Consider the following 23403-nt stretch of genomic DNA (forward strand, 5'->3'; position numbering starts at 1 on the left):
TTTGTTTTTTTAATTTCTTTTCATTTTGTATTTTATACCAAGGAATTAATTAACATTCAACTTTAATGCAACTTATACTCAGTTCAAGCTGCTTTTCAGAGTGATATGCTTTTAATTCTATAACTTGTAAAACTATGTAATTTCCAATTTTGAATATTTGAAATATAGCCTGAATTTGAAGACATGATTTTTGTTTGCCAGAATTTAATAAATTTTTAATATTTTGAACAGTGGTTTATTGTGAATAATTTAGTACAAAAATATTTGATAAGATAACTAAATGAGATCTGAACTGTAACAAAAACAAAAAAAAGATAACTTTTCAGCCTCAAGAAACTGTTAGTCAATGTCTTGATTTTATCTTTTATTCAGCCAATTAGATATATTTATGTTTGTGGGGAAACACAGAAGGAAACATAGGTCACTCATTCATCTAATCTCTCCCTGCACACAAGACCTAAAAGATGGGGGCAGATTCTCCTTCTACATCGTATACAATTCCTTGTTGATCTGTCTGCTCCGAATACACAAATAGCAACAGCCACCTTGTTACCTTGCTCTGGAAGCTGAACACCTTATTAGAAAGAAAATACCAAAAAGGACACAAAATTATTCTTCATCTGTAGGCCTTGCATCTCTTTCATGCCCAAGTGAATGTTCTATCTGTTCATTGTACATATTAGTGCAGGTTGTAACTATTTTTTCAATATTCCCATCTGGAAACAGTTCTAAACATTCCATCTCAGTCTGCACCCCCTAGCTTCGCCTTTAGGCCCTGACAAGTGAAGAATAGTGCTCTGAACTCGAGTATGAAGGTTCTGTGGTGCATTATACTTCCTCGACTTAAATGTTTCCTTACCACAATAACAGCTATTAATCACTGTCGCCCTGCTGGTCATCTGAGGAAGTCTGAAAACCATCTTGATTGATATCATCATTTACTTCCTCAGTATCAGAATAGTGTACCTCTTCTATAACATAATCTTCCTATCCATCATTGCTGTCACCTTGCACAGTACTATTCTCATCATTATTTTCTTCTAACCACTTTCAAATAAAATCCTCTTAGCTAGCACCAGCTACAGGTGCAGCCTAGTCAACTTCAACATCAAATTGTGCACAGACCCAACTCCTTAGAAGTACAAACGCTTACTATGTCATTGTAAGATCAGATGGAAGGAAGGAAGGAAGGAAGGTACTAGAAACCACATGCCTCCATCACTGTTGGCCATTACGTGGAAGAGGAAAAAATATGGCTGGGCTACACATGTACTCCACGCGAGTGTTGGAGGTTTAGAAATGTCAATATTATGCTTGCTCATAGAAGAATAATACATAAAAATAAGTTCTTATCGATCAGCAAGATCACCATTGCTATATTTGATTACTAAATATCTTTACTTTCATTTTTTACCATTGTTTAAGCTATTTATAATACATATTGATCTCTGACTCTAGCCAATGGAGTGATTTTGGACAGCTTTAAACTCATTTCATCTTAACTCACAAAGGGTAAAATTGTTTTGTTTGCCATCATAATAATGAGATAGGTCATAGATTATAGTACAAGCACAGGAAAGTAATAATCACTTCTGGAGATTGAGAATGAGAGAAAGATTTCCAAATGTTGACAATGAGCAGTTAAATACATCAATATCTGCTTTGTTTAGCAATCTTAACATTCTTTTAATTGGTCCATGGAATTCGTAGTTACTTCTATGCCAACTTTTGGATAGTGTTTGATTAAACCTCGTGCCTGCCTGATACATGGAAGTTTACTTTTTCTAGGAGTTGTGGGGAATTTACCATAGAGTGGAGCTATCCAGCAATTTGAAAAAGGGTATATTTTGAATATACACTTGTTCATCCCTTCAAACCCCCTTGTAAGTCAAATTTCAATAAATGCAGAAATTGTATTTTGAGTATTTATATGAAGAAAACACATGACTCTGTTGACAGAGTACACTCTTCAATGTGCTGGAAGAATTCGGTAAAGATAAAAAGACATTAGCAGACGTTAGGAAACACAAAATCCAAAATAAAGTTTCTCAGGAAAATCTAAAAAACCCTTGAAATCACAGCGGGGGTTAGACATCGTTGGTCTCTCTCCAATAATTTTCAACTGTGTTTTAGAGAAAGTGATCAGAGACTGGGAGAGAAATAAAGAGATTCAGGAAATCAGAATTGGTTACAAAATCTCCAACATTTAATTAAACTGTTTAGCCTTTGCAGATGATTTAGCTATTCTATCATGCACTATAGGTATTGCAACAGAACAAATCAACCTTTTGAAAGAGACAGCAGGAAAGCAGCACTACAAATTTCTTTTGACAAGACAGAATTTATGACAAACATTGAAGATGCTCCTAAATATCTTAGCACAAAATATGGAAAAATTAAGGATGTAAACAGATTTAAAAATCACACAGAAATAGTTCTTGATAAGCAAGCTAACAAAACAGGATCTCAAAAAATGAAGCTAGCTTATCAATTAATTAAAGATATTTACAACAAAAAATCAATATGAATAAAAGTCACTGTCATAAAACTGGAATGTTTGGTCTTTAAAAAAGGAGGAACTGATGAATTAGAAGAGAAAGAAAGAAAGAAAGGAAAATACTAAGAAAAAATGTTGGTCCAAAGTAAAATATAAATTAATGGAGGAAAAGGAACAATGAAGAACTTTATTTGAAAAATGAAAAGCTTTCAGTCAGTACCGTATTAGAAAAATGAGAGGATTACCTTTTATGGCCCATTTGGTCTGGAGGAGAATATTTTTTCATTTCAATAGAAATCCCAAAACACAAATCCAGGTGTTTATCTACACTGCTGTTTGTAGAAAGTGAAACACCAAGACCGAGAGCTGTGATCACAATACAATTTATTTCACATATTAGGGACATAACAAGACACAAATGATTACAATTACAGAACTGTACATGCACGGTGACCGTGGAAATTCAGTACGGCGTAGCACCACCACGCGCTGCAATCAGAGCCGCTAGATGTCGTGGCATGGAATCAAAAAGCGCCTGAATATGCTGCTGGGGAATACTCTGCCACGCGGTTTGTAGGCGTGTCCATAAATCATCAACAGTGGCTGCAGCAGGACCTAACGAACAAGGTGCCAACCGACCATATCCCAGACATGTTCAATGGGTAACATATCCGGCGAACGGGCAGGCCAGAGAAGCAGTGGTATCCGTTGTTCTTCGAAGAAGGCTTGCACATTCCTCACCACATGCGACCGGGCATTGTCCTGCTGGAATATGGCGTCTGGAACGGCCTGCAGGTGGGACACTGCCTCGGGCTGTAAAACCCCACTGATGTAGCGGTAGCTGTTCAGATTGCCCTCAAGACGTAGGAGGCGAGATCGCATGTTATAGGCAATTGCGCCCCAAACCATCACACTTGGAGTTTGTCCACTATGCCGCTCAACAATACAGTCTGCCCGAGGGTGTTCACCACGGCGGCATCTAATGCATATGCGGCCATCACTTTAGGACAAGTTGAAGCGGGACTCATCCGAAAAAACTACATTTTGCCACTCAGCACGTCAGCGTCGATGTTCATGTGCCCTTTGCAGTCTACGGCGTTGGTGGTTGCTGGTCAATTAAAGCCGACGCAATGGCATGCGTGACACCAGTCCGGCCCTCAGAAGACGGCGTTGAACCATCAATGCAGACATCCCCACACCTGTTGCAGTGCTCCAACGTCAAGCCAACACCGTGGACGAAGCTGTTCTGTCCGTTACAGCCAAGCGGACAAGATGGCGGTCATCTCGCGCTGTGGTCACATTGTGTTGTCCAGTACCCTGTCGGCGCTGTGTATGGCCCTCTTCTCTCCACTGGTTCCACATACGCCCCACTGTTGAAAAGCATACCCTGTACGAGCCGCAATGTCACGGAACGACAGACCCATCTCCCGGAGCCCTGTCATTCTGCCCCGTTTGAACGCACTCACATGCTGATATTCTCTCCTGTGATGTCGGCAAGGCATAGTGGCACTTAGGTACACGTTTCCACTTCGTATGACGGCTCCGCACTGACTGAGCGTTGTGTAACACTGCCCTGGCTGGTCGCACACAGAAGGGCACTGATGGGCCTACGTGCACGCCATCTCTCTGCAATTTAAATAACTTATTATGGTTCCACTGTTCTACACATCCTCTGATTTTGGCATGTTTCAGACCATTGCTTCTGAGTGTTTCACTTTCTACAAACAGCAGTGTAAGTTAAACAGGATATGGCTGAGTTGGGTATCATAAGAAGTGAGATATTAGATAGAGCCATTTTCAGAGAAAGAATTAAGGAGTTTTGGTGGGGTTCCAGAAGAAAGAGGAGAAACAAAGTAAATCTCCCAGGGTAGAGGAAAGGAGGAGGGAACATAATGAAAGAATTAAGAAATACTGGAAAGACAACAAGCAAGGAGAGGAAGAAAACCATGAAGTTACTTCAAGTGGTCCATAGTTGGCCAAGATCAAAGAAAGAAAGAAAGAAAGAAAGAAAGAAAGAAAGAAAGAAAGAAAGAAAGAAAGAAAGAAAAAGAAACATCTAGCCACTGTGGTCTGTAATTCTGAAGTTTAGGAACACAGGACACAATACCACATCTATTTATATTTTCCTGTATTTACCCAACTTGCTACTTATCCTGCACTTCCCTCATCAAGATTGGAGATCTGTGAAGATGGCCCTCAGTTAGTGTTGATGCCCACCCTCCCGATGTAGCTGAGAAGCAGAGGCAAGCTCGTAGGAGGCTGTGAAGAGATGGATGTACAAGAACTAGGATTGATGAGGAGAGTGTCTGTTCAAAGATGGTAGTGTATAAAAATGTGGAGATTGTCCTTGACCTTTTCCTTTCATGTTAATCATATTGGTCCTTTTCTATTTCTGTTGTTTCCTCTTCCCATGTTCCTTTTTTATTCCTGTCTCGCTGTATATGACTTGATTTGACACTTGTCTTTTCCTTTTCAATACTTTTTCTTGAACTATTGTATCCTCAACAGGGATGTTAGGAAATCCAAACACTTTACTGCTGTTCTTGCAGTGGTGCAAGAATTTGAGATCCACACCCCTTGCTCCAACATTTGTGGCCACCTCAACAATACAGCCTCATTAGTTCTTTGTTCCCTAACTTATTTTGTAATCTGCAACTGAGGAAGTCTTTTCTTGCAACACTAGAGCTTTATTAGTATCATTGTGTATTTGATCACTTTCAATACTGTTGCACTATATTCACCTCCTTTTGCACTGTATTCTTCTTGCTGGAAGTCATGGTCCAAAAGTGACTTCCTAAGAAGAACATTTAATTTGTGGTGGTGGGAAGCTGCAGATTTTGTGGGAGGGTAACAAACTTGCTTCAACATTCCCTTGAAACTGGAAGTCCATGCCTCTGCACTGTGTTTCCTAATGTCCTCATTGATTAGGCCTGTGGTAAGAAACTCTCCTTATGTTATCAGCAAAATTTGCCAATATTTTGTACAATGTCTGGTTCAGTAGAGACATAGGAAGGTAATGTCTCCTATTTTTTTGTAAATACATAGACCTATTTATTTCTAGAATGGTTTACATCATTTTACAGCTTGAACATTTAGCTATTTTTCTACATAATCACAATTTCGGTCAATGCATTTTTATAGACGCTGTGACAGTTTTTGTATGCCCATGTCATAACAGCTCGCCACCATGCTGTTCAGGAAGTTGTGAGCGGTGCTTCGGGAAACCTCAGGAACCAAAGTGCAGAGATTATCCAGGGTGATCCGCCGATCTTCACGCATGATTTGCTCAACCTTCACAACTGTCTCGACGAAAATTGACGGTCTCCCGCTCCTTTGTTTGTTCGTCGTGAATTTCGGTCTGACCGGCTGAAAACTCTCTACACCACTTACGAACATTTTTGACATCCATGCATGACTCACCATACATTTCTGTCAACTGGCGATGGATTTCAATCGGTTCAGTACTTTTGCGTTCAAAAACCGAATAACTGTGCGCACTTCGCATTTGGCGGTTACATCCAACGGGAGCTGCATTCTCAATGGCCGCCAAGCCAAGACTGAGTGCCTCAGCGTGGCATGTGCATGTTTATATGCGAGCACGGGAAACACTCTTCACAATATTGTGACCAACAGCCACACAAACAGAGTTCTGTATTTATAAAAAAATAGGAGACCTTATTTTTGGGATTACCCTCATAAAAGCATCCGTAGAAATGATGCCATGAATGCACTTCTTTCATTTAGTTAACATGGCTCACCATGCCTTGTTCATTAGTCTGAAGAAGCTTACATCTAGCAGTTGAAGGAGGTGGGTACTGTCTGGTGGAAGAAGAATGAAGGAGATATTGTTTCACTCTCACTACTGGATCCCGCAAAGACGTGTGACTTCACAGATTGTCTCTAATCATCATTGTAGGTCCAGTTTGCTTCTTCAAATAGAGAAATGCAATGGTGTAGAACCATCCCCTCTTATTTCTACTGAAACAGGTTCCTTGTGGACCACCCTCTTGCCATGTGTCCCACAAATGCTTGAATGTATAAAGAATATATGGAGGGTGCAGCTTCCCTCCACTTGCTGCCATTCCACTAAATTTTGACAAATCCACCACTTTCTCAACATGCTTACTCCCTCGTTTTATAATGTTGCTTGCCCAGGTCATCTGACATGTTTGTCAGGGGGAATATTTTCTAGCATTAGTTTAGTTTTCTTGAAATAAGTTTGAACAGCCTCTTATTTTACTTCCTCATGAGCTCTTTTAATATTTTCACTAAGACAAACAGAGAGATCTTTTGAAAGTCTGTTGAGAAATAATTGTGGCCATTCTTCTCCTGATAGATTATTAGAAAAAATCTTTTCTCTTTTTGGTCAGATTTACTGAGATAACCTTTCACTAAATACCTAAGTCTATTTTAGTGAGTGGAAACCCATTTTTCCAGCTCTGATAATACCTTGTTTTAGTATTTCTACTTCCTTGACTTTTAACACTTGTTTTTCTCCCAATTTTCTGGGATGTATTTTCTTCACAATGTTTTGTAGGATAGACCTAGATGTATATCCAACTCTTGTCCTGTTTCTCTATGGGATCGGGTATGAAGTGAGATGAATCTTTGTAGCAAGGGCTGATTTACCCATGTTTTGCCATGTAATTCTACAGTGTACACAGAATTCTGAGTAAAGTAGTGTTCACGTTGTAAATAAGATGTTATTATATTACATAAATTTGAGTGTTAATGGAGAAACATGATGGGGAGATCGCCATACATTGTTTCTCATGAGAAGACTGGGTTAGGAAGCTCATTGTAATGACAGACCCCATTGCCTGCTGCCAGTCACAATGTTGTTGAGGAGTTTTCGTTATAATAGCAGGCCACCTTGTCCTCTGCCAGTCGCTATGGAGTTGAACAGTTTTCATTAAAATGGCAGAAACTAACTCTCCACCTGCCTTTTTATATCCTCAGAAAGACTGTCTCTGTGGTTTTTCCAAAGTTTTAAAGGATTTGTCAATGGACAGAAAACCAACATGACAGCAATATTAATGCAATAAAGCCTTTTTTTAAATTGGTATCTGCGTAAGAAAAAATTCAAAGGCCATGTTGTTGGCTGAGATAAATAGAGAAAATTATCTAATTTGCGGCAAGAGTTAAACTATGAATGTGACAGCCTGTCTCTAAGAGGGCAGTCTTCTTAGTAAGTAAACTATTAGTCTAAAATGGGAGTAGTATAGAAAGTGTGAAATACATTGTAAGTGGTATTGAGTAACTTTAAGATATTCGTTCTGTTAATGGAAGGGACATCATTCTATTGGACAGCTTTGGTATGAACAATATTCTGTATCTCACCACCTGGTACACGTATAAAAATAGAATTAGAGGAGCTGACTCGAAAGCAAGCAACTTACAATATTGTCCATGTGAGAAACATCCTGAATTTGGCCTTCATGAGTCCCTCTTGTCTTATTCTTGAAGCAATCACTCCTTCACAACTTTTTTCTCATTTCGATAGTCATCTTCACAATTTTCCTTGTCAATATGGTCTGATGACCACGTGGCTTTTCACAAATTCACAGAAAACAACCATGACAGCAATATTAATGCAATAAAGCCTTTTTAAAATCCATATCTGCATAAGTGAAAATAAAGGCCATGTTGTTTGCTGAGGTTGACTCATGCATAAGTGCAAAACAGCAGTGACTCATTTCTATGCACTGATAAAAAACCAATCTGCTATGCTGTTTGAAACTACTCATCTCTCTGAAATGTTTCTTTTTTATGATACTCCTTGATAGGACAAGTTCAGCTGTGAAATTATTTAAATGAGAATAACACTTTTGATAGAAAAGAGCATTAGAACTTATAATTTTCCAAACAATTTCTCCTTTCCCTGGCAGTCAAGAATATGACACATAGGTATTAGTGAGTTGCCCCTAATTTACTCATTTTGTCCTCATTCCTGTTAGATGCTCATAATTACACAAGATGTTGCACATCCTGGACATTGCTTGCAGAGTATGATTAAGAAGGTTGTAATGATTATTCTAGTGCATAGTGGCTCTATATTACGATATTTTATATATATAGATATCTAGGCGAAACAACAGCCTCCCCATTATATGCAACGATACATCATACAAATGTTACCTCGTAAGAGTTCTAGAAGAGTGATGTGTTCATTATCAAGGCCAGGACCCACCAGCCCACCTCCAGAAATATATTTACTTTTATAACCTAATATCATAAATCATACAATATTTTTTGCACCACTGGCATCAGTAGCCATTACCATTGGCTGAAATTTATACAATATAACATCACTCCCAGGATTAAGAATTTATGCCTTGCTTCACTTGGCATGCTGAAAATAAACCAATGAAAAATTAAACCTATTTCATGCCTTCAGTTGATAGCAGTTCCAACAAACTAAGTTGCCTCCCAAGCAACAAATAAGCACCACATAGTGATCCTAGTGGTGTAAACCATGCACACTGGGGAGGGCGTTTTACCAATCTACATCAACTTCTGTCTTCTTTGACTTAAATACATTTAAAACAGCAATGTATCAGAATGCAGCTATGCTAACTATGAGACCAATGCAGCAATTAAATACAGTGCCAGTAAATGGTCACAATTAAATTGCATCAATAAAATAACAATACAGCATAATTTACAATGTGATCTTTTAATTTATAACTTACCTGTCGATTATATTTCTTTCGGAGGCTCATTGGTTTTAGAGACTTCTTGAAACACTGAATTGTTAGCACATGTTCAGAAGCAGCCTCGCGGTCCAGCCGCTTAGCCACAGTGATCAGACCCTTGTTGTCTTCTGTGCGATTAATAGTAAATAAGCCATCTTCATTCCCATCTGTATGAACAAAATATTATGGTGTCAATTACACTAAATGAAAATAATTTTAAAACTTTCATTCCTTATACCATATCATAATACTAGTATTGGCCTAATCTGTAACAAAGAGATCCTCATTAAGTTATTTTGCTCCTTATAATAACACTACCACCTTAATCTATGAGGCTGGTTTGGAATTCCAAGTACAGTATTCCTCTGTATTTGAAAAAGAAATAACCTATGTATACAGTACTTATTGTAATACATACTTTACTAGAAGCACCAAGTCACAGTGGCAACATGTTTTGGCTGGTAGGCCTATTTGGTAATAATCCACATACCTAAGTACCATAGTACTGAGTAAACTGTGCCTCTGTACAAGCACAAGTCAAAATATGATTCATTGTGACAACATTTATCTTTCAATTTGTTTTTCTTAGAAGGCAACAATATTAGAGTTTGACAGACAACTTTATTTACTTTTGTAGTCTAAGTACGAGGGCAAATCAAAAAGTAAGTTCCAATAGCTCGCTGCGAAAGCACGCTGTATGTCATGACCATGGCTAATGTGGAGCAAGCTACAGTAACTGCTGACATGTTCGATAGGAAGGTTGATGTGGTATCCCATCATGTTGTGTATGCAGAGCAGGATAGACTCAATGGCGCGTCAACTGGATGTTCATCCCAAATTGGAGGTGTGTGCAATGATGAGATTTCTCTAGGCTAAACGGCTCAATTCCACAGTCATTGTGAAATCACTGCTGTATGTGGTGAGGGTGCAATTTCTCACCCAGGTATTGTAAAGTGGTGTAATTCAACGCCGGACGCACAGATTTCACGGTCGAATATCGCGAAGGTAGGCCCGCAACATCCAGTACAATTGCAAATGTTAACCATGTGGATGGGATCTGCAGGAAATTGCTGAACATTTTGTACGGCAGTGTGTTCTCCATTGTTCACCAGCACCTTGGATTTTGTAAACTGTGTCAAAGATGGGTCCCACATTTGCTCACTGATGTTCACAAGGGACATTTCCAGTCATCACTGGCATTTTTTCAATGGTATTCTGTGGAGGGCAAAGAGTTCCTGTGGCGAATCATCACAGGGGATAAAATGTGGGTCCACCACTTCACCCCCGAAACAAACCACACACACATACACCACATCACCACCACGAAAGAAGGCCAAGGTCCAACCGTCAGCAGGAAAGGTAAGAGCGACAACGTTTTTTGACATGGAGGGTGTGGTGCACGTGGAATTTATACCGAAAGGCACGACAATCAACTCGGTTTCATATTGTCAAATGCTGAACTGGATGGGTAAGGCAATTAAAGAAAAGCGGCAGAGAAAATTGAGCGCTGGGGTGATTTTCTTGCACAGTAACGCAAAACATCACATGGCCCGCCAAACGTCCGAACTGTTGCAGCGATTCAAGTGGGAGGTATTTGCAAGATCCTCCAAACAGTCCAGGCTTAGCGCTATGTGATTATCATGTGTTCGTTAAGCTGAAAAAGGATCTCGGTGGACGACAACTCCGAAATGACGAGGATGTGAAAGCAGCTGTCTCCAGGTAATTACATAGCACTGGAGGTGATTTCTACGCATCTGAAATCGAAAAGTTGGTTGATCGTTCCGGGAAATGTTTACAGTTTCTCAGGGACTATGTGGAAAAGCGAACTTACATTGTTTGTTGTCATAGCCGTGTTGCCTGTGTGTAGGTGGTTTCATAAATGGCATAACTTGGAAGTGTAACTTACTTTTTGATTTGCTCTGGTATAATTTGACATCTTATTGCCATGGCAATGTGGTTGTAAATAAGAATTTGCATTCTCCTTACTTCCTAAGATAACATCAAAAGCAACCATGTTTAATCATTCTATGTTCTCCTTGGAATCCATTTAGGAAATGTTTACCCTGAATTCCATTATATACTATTTTTATTGAAATGTATTATTAGTAGGTTGTTTTTAAGGGGCAAAATGAAATCAACAGCCTCAGTGCATGAGTCCCAGCTTTTAAATTGACCAACAAAAAGAAGACAAAATTGGATTTAAACTAAAATAATAATAATAATAATAATAATAATAATAATAATAATAATAATAATAATAATAATAATAATAATAATAATAATAATAATGTTTGTTTGTCCAACCCTTGTCCCATTGCTCTACAGGGTCAGGTATGAGTGAGATGAATCTGTTGTGGCGGGTTTTTATGACCAGATGCCCTTGCTGACATTGTGAACCTCATCCGAGGAGTTAATGAGATTAAATAAATGACGTGATATATGATAGTAGGAAGGGAGAGGGTGAAACCCGGTGCCGGCACATAGCCTACTCCTCTTGAATAACACCAAGCAGTGTCCTCAAGGCTTAACATCTCCGTCCGATGGACGAATCACCATCAACAGCGTCATATGCCCTCACTAAATATGAGCACTGTGGAGAGGTTTAGAATTTAATCCAGGCTTTTGGCACACAATCTAGTGATTACAAATTGTATACCACCACCTCACCTACCCTGCCGGCCAACATTCTGATGGTGAAATTTTTTTTGACCAACGGCATTCGAACTGGCTAACCTTGGTGTCAGACCGTTTAGACTTCAATGTCTTTTAAAGTATTCAAGCTCTTTAGGCCTTTTCATTGATTAAATTTCACCAGCATTTTGCCCCAGTGTGGTTGCGAGCTCGTCAGTTGGATTGCCATGCCAGCCTGGCTGACAGTAAGAGAGAGAATAAGTGAGCGCAACTAGAGGAAAGAAAGCATGATTGTCGACACAATAATGAACCCCTCCAGGGCAAAATTCAAACACTGCGGCATCTCTAAATGCCACAGAAGTTAAAAGGGACATTAAAAGAATAGCATGATTAAACATCATTTCAGTATAAAATAGCATATAAAAATGACAAAACAATATTTCAATGAACCGCAAGATACAATGCAAGGTATATCATGGATCAGTGAAAGGTTAAAGGCAAAACAGTGAATGCAGTTTCTTATTCCACTATTGTAATTCTGTCCATTTCATCCTCGTCTAATGAAGAGCATGATGGTTCATTTAAATCTTTGTTTTCATAACTTTCATCAGAGTTTGATGATATTGATCTTATAAAGTCTTAGACAATTTTGTGCATTAAAGCACTGTTTTAGAAATTCTTCCATATCAAAGGTATAACAACAAGCGTTTTTCAGTGTTTGGGAGTTATCTTGGCTACTGCTTTGTGAAACAAATGTTCAACACCAAATTGTATGTTGCTACATGACCCTTTAATTGTGTTCACATAAGTTCAATATGATTCATATTGCAGTGATGGAGGGAAGTCTTAACACTGTATGCCCCACATTCATTGCAATTGTGTCTACATTTACTTAATAAATATTTGTTCATTTTGTTTTACTAAATCATAAAGTTTAGGTTTGATCATGTCTTCACCAAATAAAACACTATGAATAGTAAATCAAGCGTGCATATCACACATTTTAGAAGTAGAAGTTGGAACCTTGTCAATACTAGAATTGTTCCAGTCTATGGGACCCTCATCAGGATTACTTGATCCAAGAACTGGAAAAAAATCCAAAGAAAAGCAGTTTGATTTGTTTTGGGTGATTTCTGACAAAAGAGTAATGTTACAAAAATGTTGCAAAGTTTGGGCTGGGAAGAATTAGAAGAAAGGAGATGAGCTGTTCGGCTAGTTGGTGTGTTCCAAGCTGTCAGTGGAGAGATGGCGTGGAATGACATTAGTAGACAAATAAGTTTGAGTGGTTGTCTTTAAAAGTAGGAAAGATCACAATATGAAGATGAAGTTTGAATTCAAGAAGACAAATTGGGGCAAATATTCATTTATAGGAAGGAGAGTTAGGGATTGGAATAACTTACCAAGGAAGATGTTTAATACATTTCCAATTTTTTTGCAATCATTTAAGAAAAGGCTATGAAAACAACAGACAGAGAATCTGTCTCCTGAACGACTGCCCTAAATAAAGATCAGTAGTGATTGATTGATTGATTGATTGATTGATTGATTGATTGATTGATTGATTGATTGATTGATTGATTGAATTTGTTTTGAATGATTAGAGACATTGTCCATGATAACAGAGTATTCAGGAGTATTTGGTAACAGCTGCTTTTGAAACCAGAGGTTGAAAGTATCTGACTCCATCTCTTTGTGATAATCTTTTGAGGATTTGGAACAGAAGGTAAGCAGAGCATTTCTTAAGAACCCCACTTTTCCACAGATTTCTTCCATTTCAAAGGTATGACGATTAGCATTTTCCAGTTTTTGGGAGTTACCTTGGCTACTGCTTTGTGAAATACCACTCATTTTAAAAGTCAGATGCTACAATAAAATGTGCTGCAGCTGTGATTGGTGGCCTCGAAACCTTATGTTTTGTTGTTGTTTTTTCCCTCTTAGTTATGACTAAATTTTGATTTTTCATTTACATGTTGAAGAGTGACATTAGAACTTTTTAAAACTTTTCTTGGCTCCAGTTCCTTTTGAAACCCTCAGAAAATTAAATCGCACTGACTGCGCTGAAACCAGCATAGCAGCAGGAATCACCCAAAACTATACATTCTCAACTACAGTACCTCTGCAAGCCTGGTTTATAGGAAAATGCAGTGACAGTGAACTAGGAAACAATAATTTAATTTCTCTGATTGCAAATAACTGATATAAAAGTCAAAAGCAGGTATTTATAGAAGTGGCATACAAATCGCCTTAGTCCACTGTCACTACATTGTTCTATAAAGGAAGCTTGCAGTGGTGTCTCAACACGTCGGTAGATGAAGAGAGGATCTCGGCGCTCAGGTGGCCACGGCTGGTCCATGGTCCAACAGCTCTGCAGTCTGACTGGCCAACCCAGCAGAGGAGGGGTGGCCATGGCTGTACCGTGGCTCTATGCCTCTGCATTCGGGAGATGGAACAGGGCTGGAACTTACAGCTGGCCCCAACCATTTGCTGTCGTGAGAATGGTTTTCCTTGGTCACTTTCTCCGTGCATCTCCTTCACCGTAACAAATATCCGAACCTGAGAGACGGCTTTACCATCTAAGAACCTCCCCCTTCAGGGAAGGAATGAGAATGTTTTAGTAGTAGTAGTAGTAGTAGTAGTAGTAGTAGTGTCTCAACAATGTGTTAGTCGCCAGCATCTTTGAAAAGTGTGGCAATCCAAATGATGAGCCAGCTGGTACATAGGGGAAATGTACTGGTAATTGCATGAGTGAAAAGATCTAAAGAGCTTAAATGTATGTCTAGCGTCTATTGTCACGGCCACCAAATTAGGCAGGTCAGAGAAATTACGCTGTTGCCAAGGTTTTGTTGCAACTGGCGAAGAAATGTCTAACTGAAGACATCATTTCGGAGCGCGAGGCAAGTTGTTCTCTCTCAAGCTTCTCATGTTACTTCATACAATGCTTCAAAACAAATTATACTACAAGCTTCAGAAAAGACTGCTGATTTCAGTGGTATAACTATTTTCCATATAAACCACTTCAAATAATTATTAAAAATAAAATCTTTAACGAGTAAATTTAAATCCGTAGAATCATGTATTGAAAACTTCAGTAAGCGGGCAAGTTTTTATTTCTTCAGCCAATAAAATTTTGTCTGCGGGAAAAATGTAAAAAATTGCCTGACTTATATTTTTTATCTGAAACATATTTCCGTGAGTCTTGTAATTTTCCTGGAAAATGGCCCGGAAAGCGATCATGTAAATGTCGCTGGCTGAAGCAGTTCTAGGCGCACAATCTGCAAGACGCCGTAAATACTTTCGGATTACATATTAATCCGTATCAGTTTTATTACTTTATAACTTTAAATATTTGAATACTTGTACTGAGTAATATGGAAAAGGAACTACTTTAAAGAATAGGTGAACATTAATTTACAATGAATTAAGAATCGGTTTCTAGCTTCAAGGCAATCTAAGATTTCTTAGTCACTGTCATCACACATCTCACTATCTGTCGAGTTGTCATTTACACTGATGGTGAATGGCTCCATTCTTTCGTCTCTTACTATTTTCTTGGCCCAATCATCTGTTTGAAGATTTTCCGCGCGATTGAAGCACTTTTCTGAATCTGCAGCAGTCACACGGTCGATGGCTTCTGACGTGAGTTTTTCTACGTCCTTTATTTTGAATTTCTTGGTCCCCTCTGCCACTTCTCTCTTGACTTGAGCCCAAATTAATTCACATTCACTATCCATTTTAACTGCACTTACGGTGCTAGCTCAACAGCTGCATGACAGGGAATGACTCGGGTAAGGTGGCCTGGAGCGGATGGGCTTCAACTAGACAGCACTGCATGATCGGCGTTGCCAATACGTCCTCGGAGGTAAGCGACTCTCGACCATCTGTCGCTTTGTCGTTCCCATATCTGACGACAGCGCAGTTTTCCTCACCCGCCTAATTTGGTGGCCGCGACAGTAGTCCCATTTCCTGGTGTGAGGTCGGGTATGAGGTAAAGTAAACTCGTGTCCTCATCCCGAGGTGGTGCAGCTCTTTTCAGGCACACCCCCAATGGAGGTGAGCTGCATGTACCATTTCAACCACATACAAGCCCTCCTGCCATACTTAAATTTCTGGCAGTTCCGGGAATCGAACGTGGGCCCCTGAGGGTGGCAGCTAATAACACTAACCATTACGCTACGGAGGCGGACGGGTATGAGGTGAGATGAAACGATATGGCATGTTCTTCCAACTGGATGCCCTTCCTGATGCCAACCTAAGTTAGGGAGCTAATGAAGATGAAATGAATGATGGTGAATGAAATTGGGTAAGGAGGTGGAAGGAATCAGCTGTGGCCTATGAACAGGAAGTACCCCACATTTGCCTGGAAGTGAAAATGGGAAACCACAGAAAAACATTCTCAGGACAGCTACACTAAATGTGTCATTTGAACCCACTCATCTCCCAAATGCAGAGCTTGGCTCCATAGCTATAGTACATTATCACATGCAGCCACATCACTTCGTGTCTAAAGAGCTTGAATACTTCAATAAAAATAATAACATTATCCTGATCAATTCACATATCAAAATAAAAGGAAAGGTTTAAAAGTAATAGACAATTTGCAGTCTTTTGGGTGATATAGTACGGTATATTGATTGGTGTGTGTTTTTAGGGCTGTTTCTGCATTCGTAAGAACATGATTATTTTAAATTCAATGAATTGATCACCATAATACCAGGTGATTTCATGTTAATTTAATTATTATAATAGACAGAGAAAAATACTGGGATATGCAACAATATTTCAGTTTTAAAAGTAGGTATAAAAAAATTAGATTTTGTCTACAGTTAGAATGTAGCTATCTTACATGTGATGAGGTAGTCAATCATCCCATTTTCTCCAATATCTTCATCAACAGCTTCTACGGTGCCCACTTCTGTGCCGAGTTCAACCTCTTCTTCAACTGCAAGAACTATGGGTTCATCTTCCTGTTGGTCAGAAATTACATGGGTATTATAATTGTAGTATTTTTTACAAGCTGGCCCAAAGTGTGCTTTCTATTTAGACAAAATTAGAGATGGGTCAATACCAGTTTTTGTTGGTATGGTACTTGATACCAGTATACACAATGTGTTTTGTCTTGATACTCTATATTTTCATTATTGAAATAAAATTGTAAAATACAAATTTCTAAATACAATATTATTTATTAAATAGGAATTTTTATGGTAACACTTCCGTATGTGTATGATTGTAAATTAAATTAAAATATATTGTCATATGTAGTTCTAGTTAGTAGCTAGGTATGTACCTTTCCAAAAACCAAATGTTAAAAAGGCACTATTTAAAAAACCAAAATCAAATGAACGATAAAACAGGAACTTGAAATTATAATTTTTGTTCAAAATTACAAGCATACTTATTTTTCTGCCATATTTGAGTCCCAGTGTTCTAAACAGTATCTCAGAAAATACTGTTACTGGTGATATACATATGTAACTCAAAGCTACTTTTTGTGGTTTTCCCCTCTTGGTTACTACTAAGTTTTAATTTTTCATTTACATGTTGAATAGTGACGTTAAACTTCCTAAAACTTTTCTTGGCTCCAGTTCCTTTTGAAACCCTCAGAGCATTGAATTGCACTGTCTTTGCATTGAAACAAGCAGAGCAGTGGGAAGCGCCTAAAGCAATACGTTCTGAACTACAATACCTCTGCAAACCTCCTTTGTAGGACAATGCAATGACGGTGAACTAGGAAACTATAATTTAATTGCCGTGATTGTGAGTATTACAAGTTACAAGCTTACCTATTTCACTTGTAGATTCAGGACCCTCCTACTGATCAACAAATTGCAGCAAATTTTCTATTGCAGCAGTGAGAGCACTCGAAGTGCAAAAAATTAATCCTTTTAAGCAAGGTCCAACAGTGTTGTGATGGAACATATTTCATTCTTCTTCGTGTCATTGTACCATGCATAATTGCATCCAGCAATAACTGTCTTACTGTCACAATTCCTAATGTATTGTGCGATGGCTTCTGAAGATGAGATATAACACTGTTCACCGTAGGGATTGTCTTGGACACTGTCACTGTAGAAGAAATCAGAGCGAGTGTTGCTTGATAAAAAATGTTTAATGTATTGATCAATAAATCAATATATTTCCATTGCAATATTGTAAGATTTACTGACAAGGTGAGATTGGCAGATGCAAATACAATGGCTCTCTTCTGTTCCAGTGTGTAGATTCATCTTGAATCGGATGGTGTAGTGGTAGAGAGAGATGATTCTGTGCAGCTTTGGAAATCCTTGTGGATTCTGAGGAATTTTTGAAACTTTCTACTAATTTTCTACATAACATAATGCGATTCTCAATATTCTTTTAACTGAAAGTCCCTCTTTCAGAACAAGTTGTAACGTATGAGCTACACACAGCAAATGGGTAAATTTTCCCATAAGTCATGGCACTTATTACATTATGACCATTATCATGAAAGCCAGCCATTATTTTATCCATTAAACCCCAAGTTTCTGATGTCCTCTTAAAGAAATTTGCAATATTTTCACCTGTGTGCCTCACTTCTTCAAATGGTATCACTTCAATGCATATATGCAGAAGTTTGTAGACCTGGTCTACAAAGTGAACAGTGATACTTAGATAACTATTGGTTACTGTTGATGTCCACAAATCTGTCATAACAGCTATGCTATCTGCATTTTGGGGCTCATCTTTTACTGTTGTTTCTACTTCCTGATTCATTCTGGGAGGATGTCATTTGAAATGTGATCATGAGTAGGCATAGTATATCCAGGTTCAAGGTACTGAATCAACGGCTTAAATCCTTTATCTTTTACCATGGTAAATGGTGGGTTGTCTTTGCATATCACAAAAGCTATTTTCCTGGTAATTACCTTTGATCAATTATCTCTTGATTTAAATTTGGATTTTCCAGTACTGTGAAGAAGTTGATGATAATGACTTTGGAATGAAATGAATGGGCACAGGCTCTTCCACTGCCATTTCTTCATTTGTTACAATTTCACTATTTCAAATTCTTTTGTTGGGATGTTCATGTTCAGTAACAACAATTTTATGAACTGAGGTGACATGCTTCTTCAGGTTGCTAGTGTTGTGAGGTTTTCCTCCATGAGAGAAACTCTTTTTAGAAATACAGCAAATGACACAAATGAAATTAGTTTAAATTGAAAATAGTTCTACACTTCTCTCACTTTATCCAAAAGTGGTAGATTATGTCACTTCAAAATAACAATTGACTTTAAATTTTACGACAGTAATCTAAAATCAAAATCAGGCTACATGCTAAAGGTGCTGACATTTTTACAATGAGTTCCTTCCTTGCTTATGATTTGATAGTTTAAATAAACCACAAAATTTGTTTACTGAAAGTCTTTGTTACAGGTTGCACTCAGAACTAGGATATTTTGTAGGCAGAGTGTGGTTTTTCCATAGTCATCAAAACTGAAAATAAATAATGCTACAAATTAGTGCAATATCACGTTCAAAAATATCTTTCTCAAGGTACAGTTCGGCATAGTTTATTGCCCTGATATGTGAGTTTTATAGAAATTTGTACTTCAGACATACTGGATGAGAACATCTACAGAAACTCACAGGAAGGTCCCTTTTGTTATGGGATCAGTACATTACTATAAATTCGATGCTGTTACCGTATGGTAGCCCTTGTTCTAGGGCAGCTATCCCTTGTGGATTTTCTCTCTCTGAGCCCAATTTCTTGCTGTACCTGCTACCTGCTATTTTCAAACATATAGGTTTAGACAAGTGCTCCTTGTGACCACTTTGAAATCTGCTACTTCTGGCATATTGACAATATTAATTACACATTTTAGTATTCTATTAACATAGTATCAAAAAAGTAATGAGCTCATCTGTGGTAGTACCATTCAATACTGATACAGTACCTCTTGAGTATTGAGGAATCATTTCTTAGTGAAACTGTGCTATCCTTTCCAAGATATTCATGTTCATCCATGAACCTAGAAATAGATCTGTCACTTTGATGCTCTGAAAACTATAGTTGTCCAAACATATGGTATAGTTATCTCATAAATATTTTCTTTTTATCTACTTCTATAAATTCAAAATGAATTGTAGGGTCAACATTTTCTGCTTCGGCTTTAGCGTGGAACACAATAATAATATAATTTGAGGAGAATAGTGGAAGATAAAGATTTCCAAATAAGAATGCTGGGAATAATTTTTGTCTTGGCTTGATGTGTGTGTATGGCTTCTGTTGTTCTTCTTTTGATAAAAATATGGGCTTATGAAAAAAACATGATTGAGTCTTTTCATGAAATCACCCATTCTTTGGAAAATGATAATTTACATAAGTGTCCCAGTAGAGCCTTTTCCCACACTTTCAATGTGGGAGAAGAAAGCAATATAAGGAACAGACAAGAACTCTGTACCAGTACTTTTACTCGCTACCATCTTCATGGATGAGGTCTTTCCTTACCAATCCTAATTTTTCTTCATCTATTTCTTCTCAGCCTGTGAATAGTCAGTCCATAAAATAATATGAGGTAATGTGTAAATATTTTGAAGTCACAGATGTTAATGTTTATCTTGCAGTGACGATAAAATTATACACTATTCAACTGATTTCATATGTTGAAATCTTGGGCTACTTTTTTGAGTGTAACAAATTTAAAATTCTCTTAATTTATAAAATGATATTTAGTTTTGAATATTCATTGTTAAATCATTCAAGGTCTTTAAGCCTTTTCAGTTGTGAAATTACCAGCGTTTTACCCCTGTGTAGCAGAGGGATCATCAACTGGATTGCCACACCTTTCCAAGACACTGACGGCTAGTGTACCATTGAGACACAACTGCAAGTCTCCTTTATAAAACAGTGCAGAGGAGAGTGTAGAGAGATTATTATTTGCTATACTTTTGACAACTGTTTACTTAGAGGTTAGAGAATTTCTCATAATCATTAGTTATGTTACTTATTTCTGAGTGTTGTGACCCCATATTTTTTGTTGTACTCTTCATATAGAAATGCAACCTTATTGATCTTCAGCCTTCCTCAACATTTGCTAGACAGAATATTGCTGCTCCTCTTCACTTGGTCTCTCCACCTGTATGGTTCCTATCCTCTTGGTCTCTTGGCTTCTGCTTTTTTTTTTTTTGCTAGTTGCTTCATGTCGCGCCAACACAGATAGGTCTTATGGCGACGATAGGACAGGGAAGGGCTGGGAGTGGGAAGGTACAGCCCCAGCATTTTCCTGGTGTGAAAATGGGAAACCACGGAAAACCATTTTCAGGGCTGCCGACAGTGGGGTTTGAACCTACTATCTCCCGAATACTGGATACTGGCCGCACTTAAGCGACTGCAGCTATCGAGCTCGGTGGCTTCTGCTTTTCCTTGTAAAATAGTACACTCTTCACTCCTGGTTATGACCAAAGAACCTAAACATTCTTTGGTTCACACCACAAGTCAGGGATTCACAGCTCTCCCATGATTGAACATTTAAAAAGAAAAAAGAAAGAAAAAAATATTTGCATGGAATGCATAACATTATACACCAGCACTACATACCAAATGCATTTGTTCGTCGCCATAAGACCTATCTGTGTCGGTGCGACGTAAAGCCCCTAGCAAAAAAAAAAAAAAAAAAAAAGCATTTGTGTATTTCATATTAGAGACTTTGCGAGTCCATCTCTAAATAAGGGTAATTGATTTTTACCCTAAGAGGTTAGAATGAGGGATTTAAAGTATCAATAAGCCGTTATATATTTTTGAGTTAAAATAGTGGCTCTTTCATCCATTGTGAAGCTTTCAGAGAACTAGAGGCACTTCAGAAGCACTGTTATACAATCCAGATACTGTTAATGACATCTTCAAATATATTGGCTCCCTCCTGATCAATCCCAGTTCTTCTACATCCATTTCTTCGTAGCCCTTGATGAGCTTGTTTCTGCTTCCCAGGTTCATCAATATCCACTGAGGGCCATCATGGTAGATCTTCTGTCTTGATACAGGAAGCATAGCATAGGGTAGGGACAAATCCAGGTAAGCACAGCAAACAGTAAGAAACACAAGATAAAGATAAATACAGGCGGTAAAATATTATGACTAATGGACATTCACAAAAGGAGAAAGAGGACCCAATGAGATATGTATTGGAAAGGAACAAACAAGTATCAGATCAAGAGATATAAAGCAGTGGCATTCATGGTATTCAAAATGTGGTACATGTACCACTAGGGGTTCGCGGGGTTGTCTAAAGGGATATGCAAATTTATTGTATCTTCTGTTTCCAGTAATGAGTTCTGAAAAGAGTTGAGCTTGCTCATTTGCAATAAAATCTTGATTGATTTAGTGGTTATTTTCTACCACTACACAGAATCCCCTTTCCAAACTATTCATTCTAAAATATGTTAAGAGAGATAAATTTCATTGTAAATGGTCCATATTGAACTGTGATTAAAATTAAAAGTACAATAGTTCCCCCTTTTTAATACAAATTCAAGTAAAGAGGGTTACTTTACAGAAGAAACATTTATTAGGTACTAGTTTTGACCCATTATCAGGGTCATCATCATCAACCAAAAGCACAAGTTGCACAATGTATCAAATAGTCCATAACAGTTGTAAAAAAGTCACAAAAACATAGTGGATTTGGCACTATAAAGATGAAGAAGAAATAGTCACAATTGTGATCGAAGTTTCAGATAATGCATAAAATGCATAAATTAATGCACTTAGCTGTCATTGAAGGAAGAACTCAAGATGATCAATATGTATGTCGAAGAATCTTGAGACTTGTAATTCTTTTGTTATGAAGTTGTGAATACGCTGCGATGTGTTGGACGTATTGCATAACTGGTAATGAGTTGAAAGTAGTACCTAATAGATGTTTCTTCTGTAAAGTCACCCACTTTACTTTACTTTAATTCTAAAATATGTGTTAGTTTGTACCTCCCATTAACTAGGTATGTAAAAATGCATACTTTTGCTGCATTTCCCTTTGTTAATTTTTTGGTTTGAAATCCCCTCATTCACTTCAATTTTTTTCAGTAGCAGTGTATATATAGTACAATAGTAATTGTTACCTTAATAATAATACTCGTATACATATCACTGTTAGATATGGAAAACCTCGTAATTCCACTCACAAGAAAACTACATTTCTCCATCTGCCTTGTGAAGGCTTGCCGCGTTGCCTGAGAAGGAAACAGAAGATGCCAATGTCTGAATAATTGGGCTATCATTAAGCAATGATAATGCCAAGAACAGTTCTATGGTCATTGCTGATTACTCATTTTTGGTTTCTTCTGTAAACTTTACTCTGAAGCAGTTATGAGGTTTCTTTTGCCCAGCAACAATATACAGTATATGTAAAATACATTATTGTTATTATTGGGGAACAGGATGATGTAGTGGCTTAGCTGTTTGCCTGTCATGCCGGCGACTGTTGTTTGATTCCTGGTGTTGATGGGGTGGTATTTTCAGTTGAAAATCCTGTGGTGTTAAGAAGGGCAAGTGATCTTAAATCCCCGGCCACAACTCTTTGATGCCTCAGTGCATTTAGGGACCCCGAGAAAATGCAATTAGCT

At 38.0% G+C, this 23403-nt stretch overlaps 2 protein-coding genes across 2 annotated transcripts in view; one reads left to right on the forward strand and one right to left on the reverse strand.

The window, feature by feature from the left end:
- Positions 1–23403, reverse strand: part of Cad74A (cadherin-74A) — a 355590-nt gene that overhangs the window by 103435 nt on the left and 228752 nt on the right. Inside the window, exons 20-21 of the mRNA XM_068224966.1 lie at positions 16667–16787; positions 9190–9359 (exon numbers count right to left, since the gene is read on the reverse strand). Of these exons, the coding sequence (XP_068081067.1) occupies positions 9190–9359; positions 16667–16787 (291 nt within the window). The remainder of the gene's footprint in view (positions 1–9189; positions 9360–16666; positions 16788–23403) is intronic.
- Positions 1–23403, forward strand: part of LOC136856809 (heat shock protein 68) — a 143879-nt gene that overhangs the window by 70024 nt on the left and 50452 nt on the right. The gene's annotated exons all lie outside the window — the stretch shown is intronic.

This window comes from Anabrus simplex, chromosome 1, assembly GCF_040414725.1.
Source record: "Anabrus simplex isolate iqAnaSimp1 chromosome 1, ASM4041472v1, whole genome shotgun sequence".
Taxonomy (NCBI): Eukaryota; Metazoa; Arthropoda; class Insecta; order Orthoptera; family Tettigoniidae; genus Anabrus; species Anabrus simplex.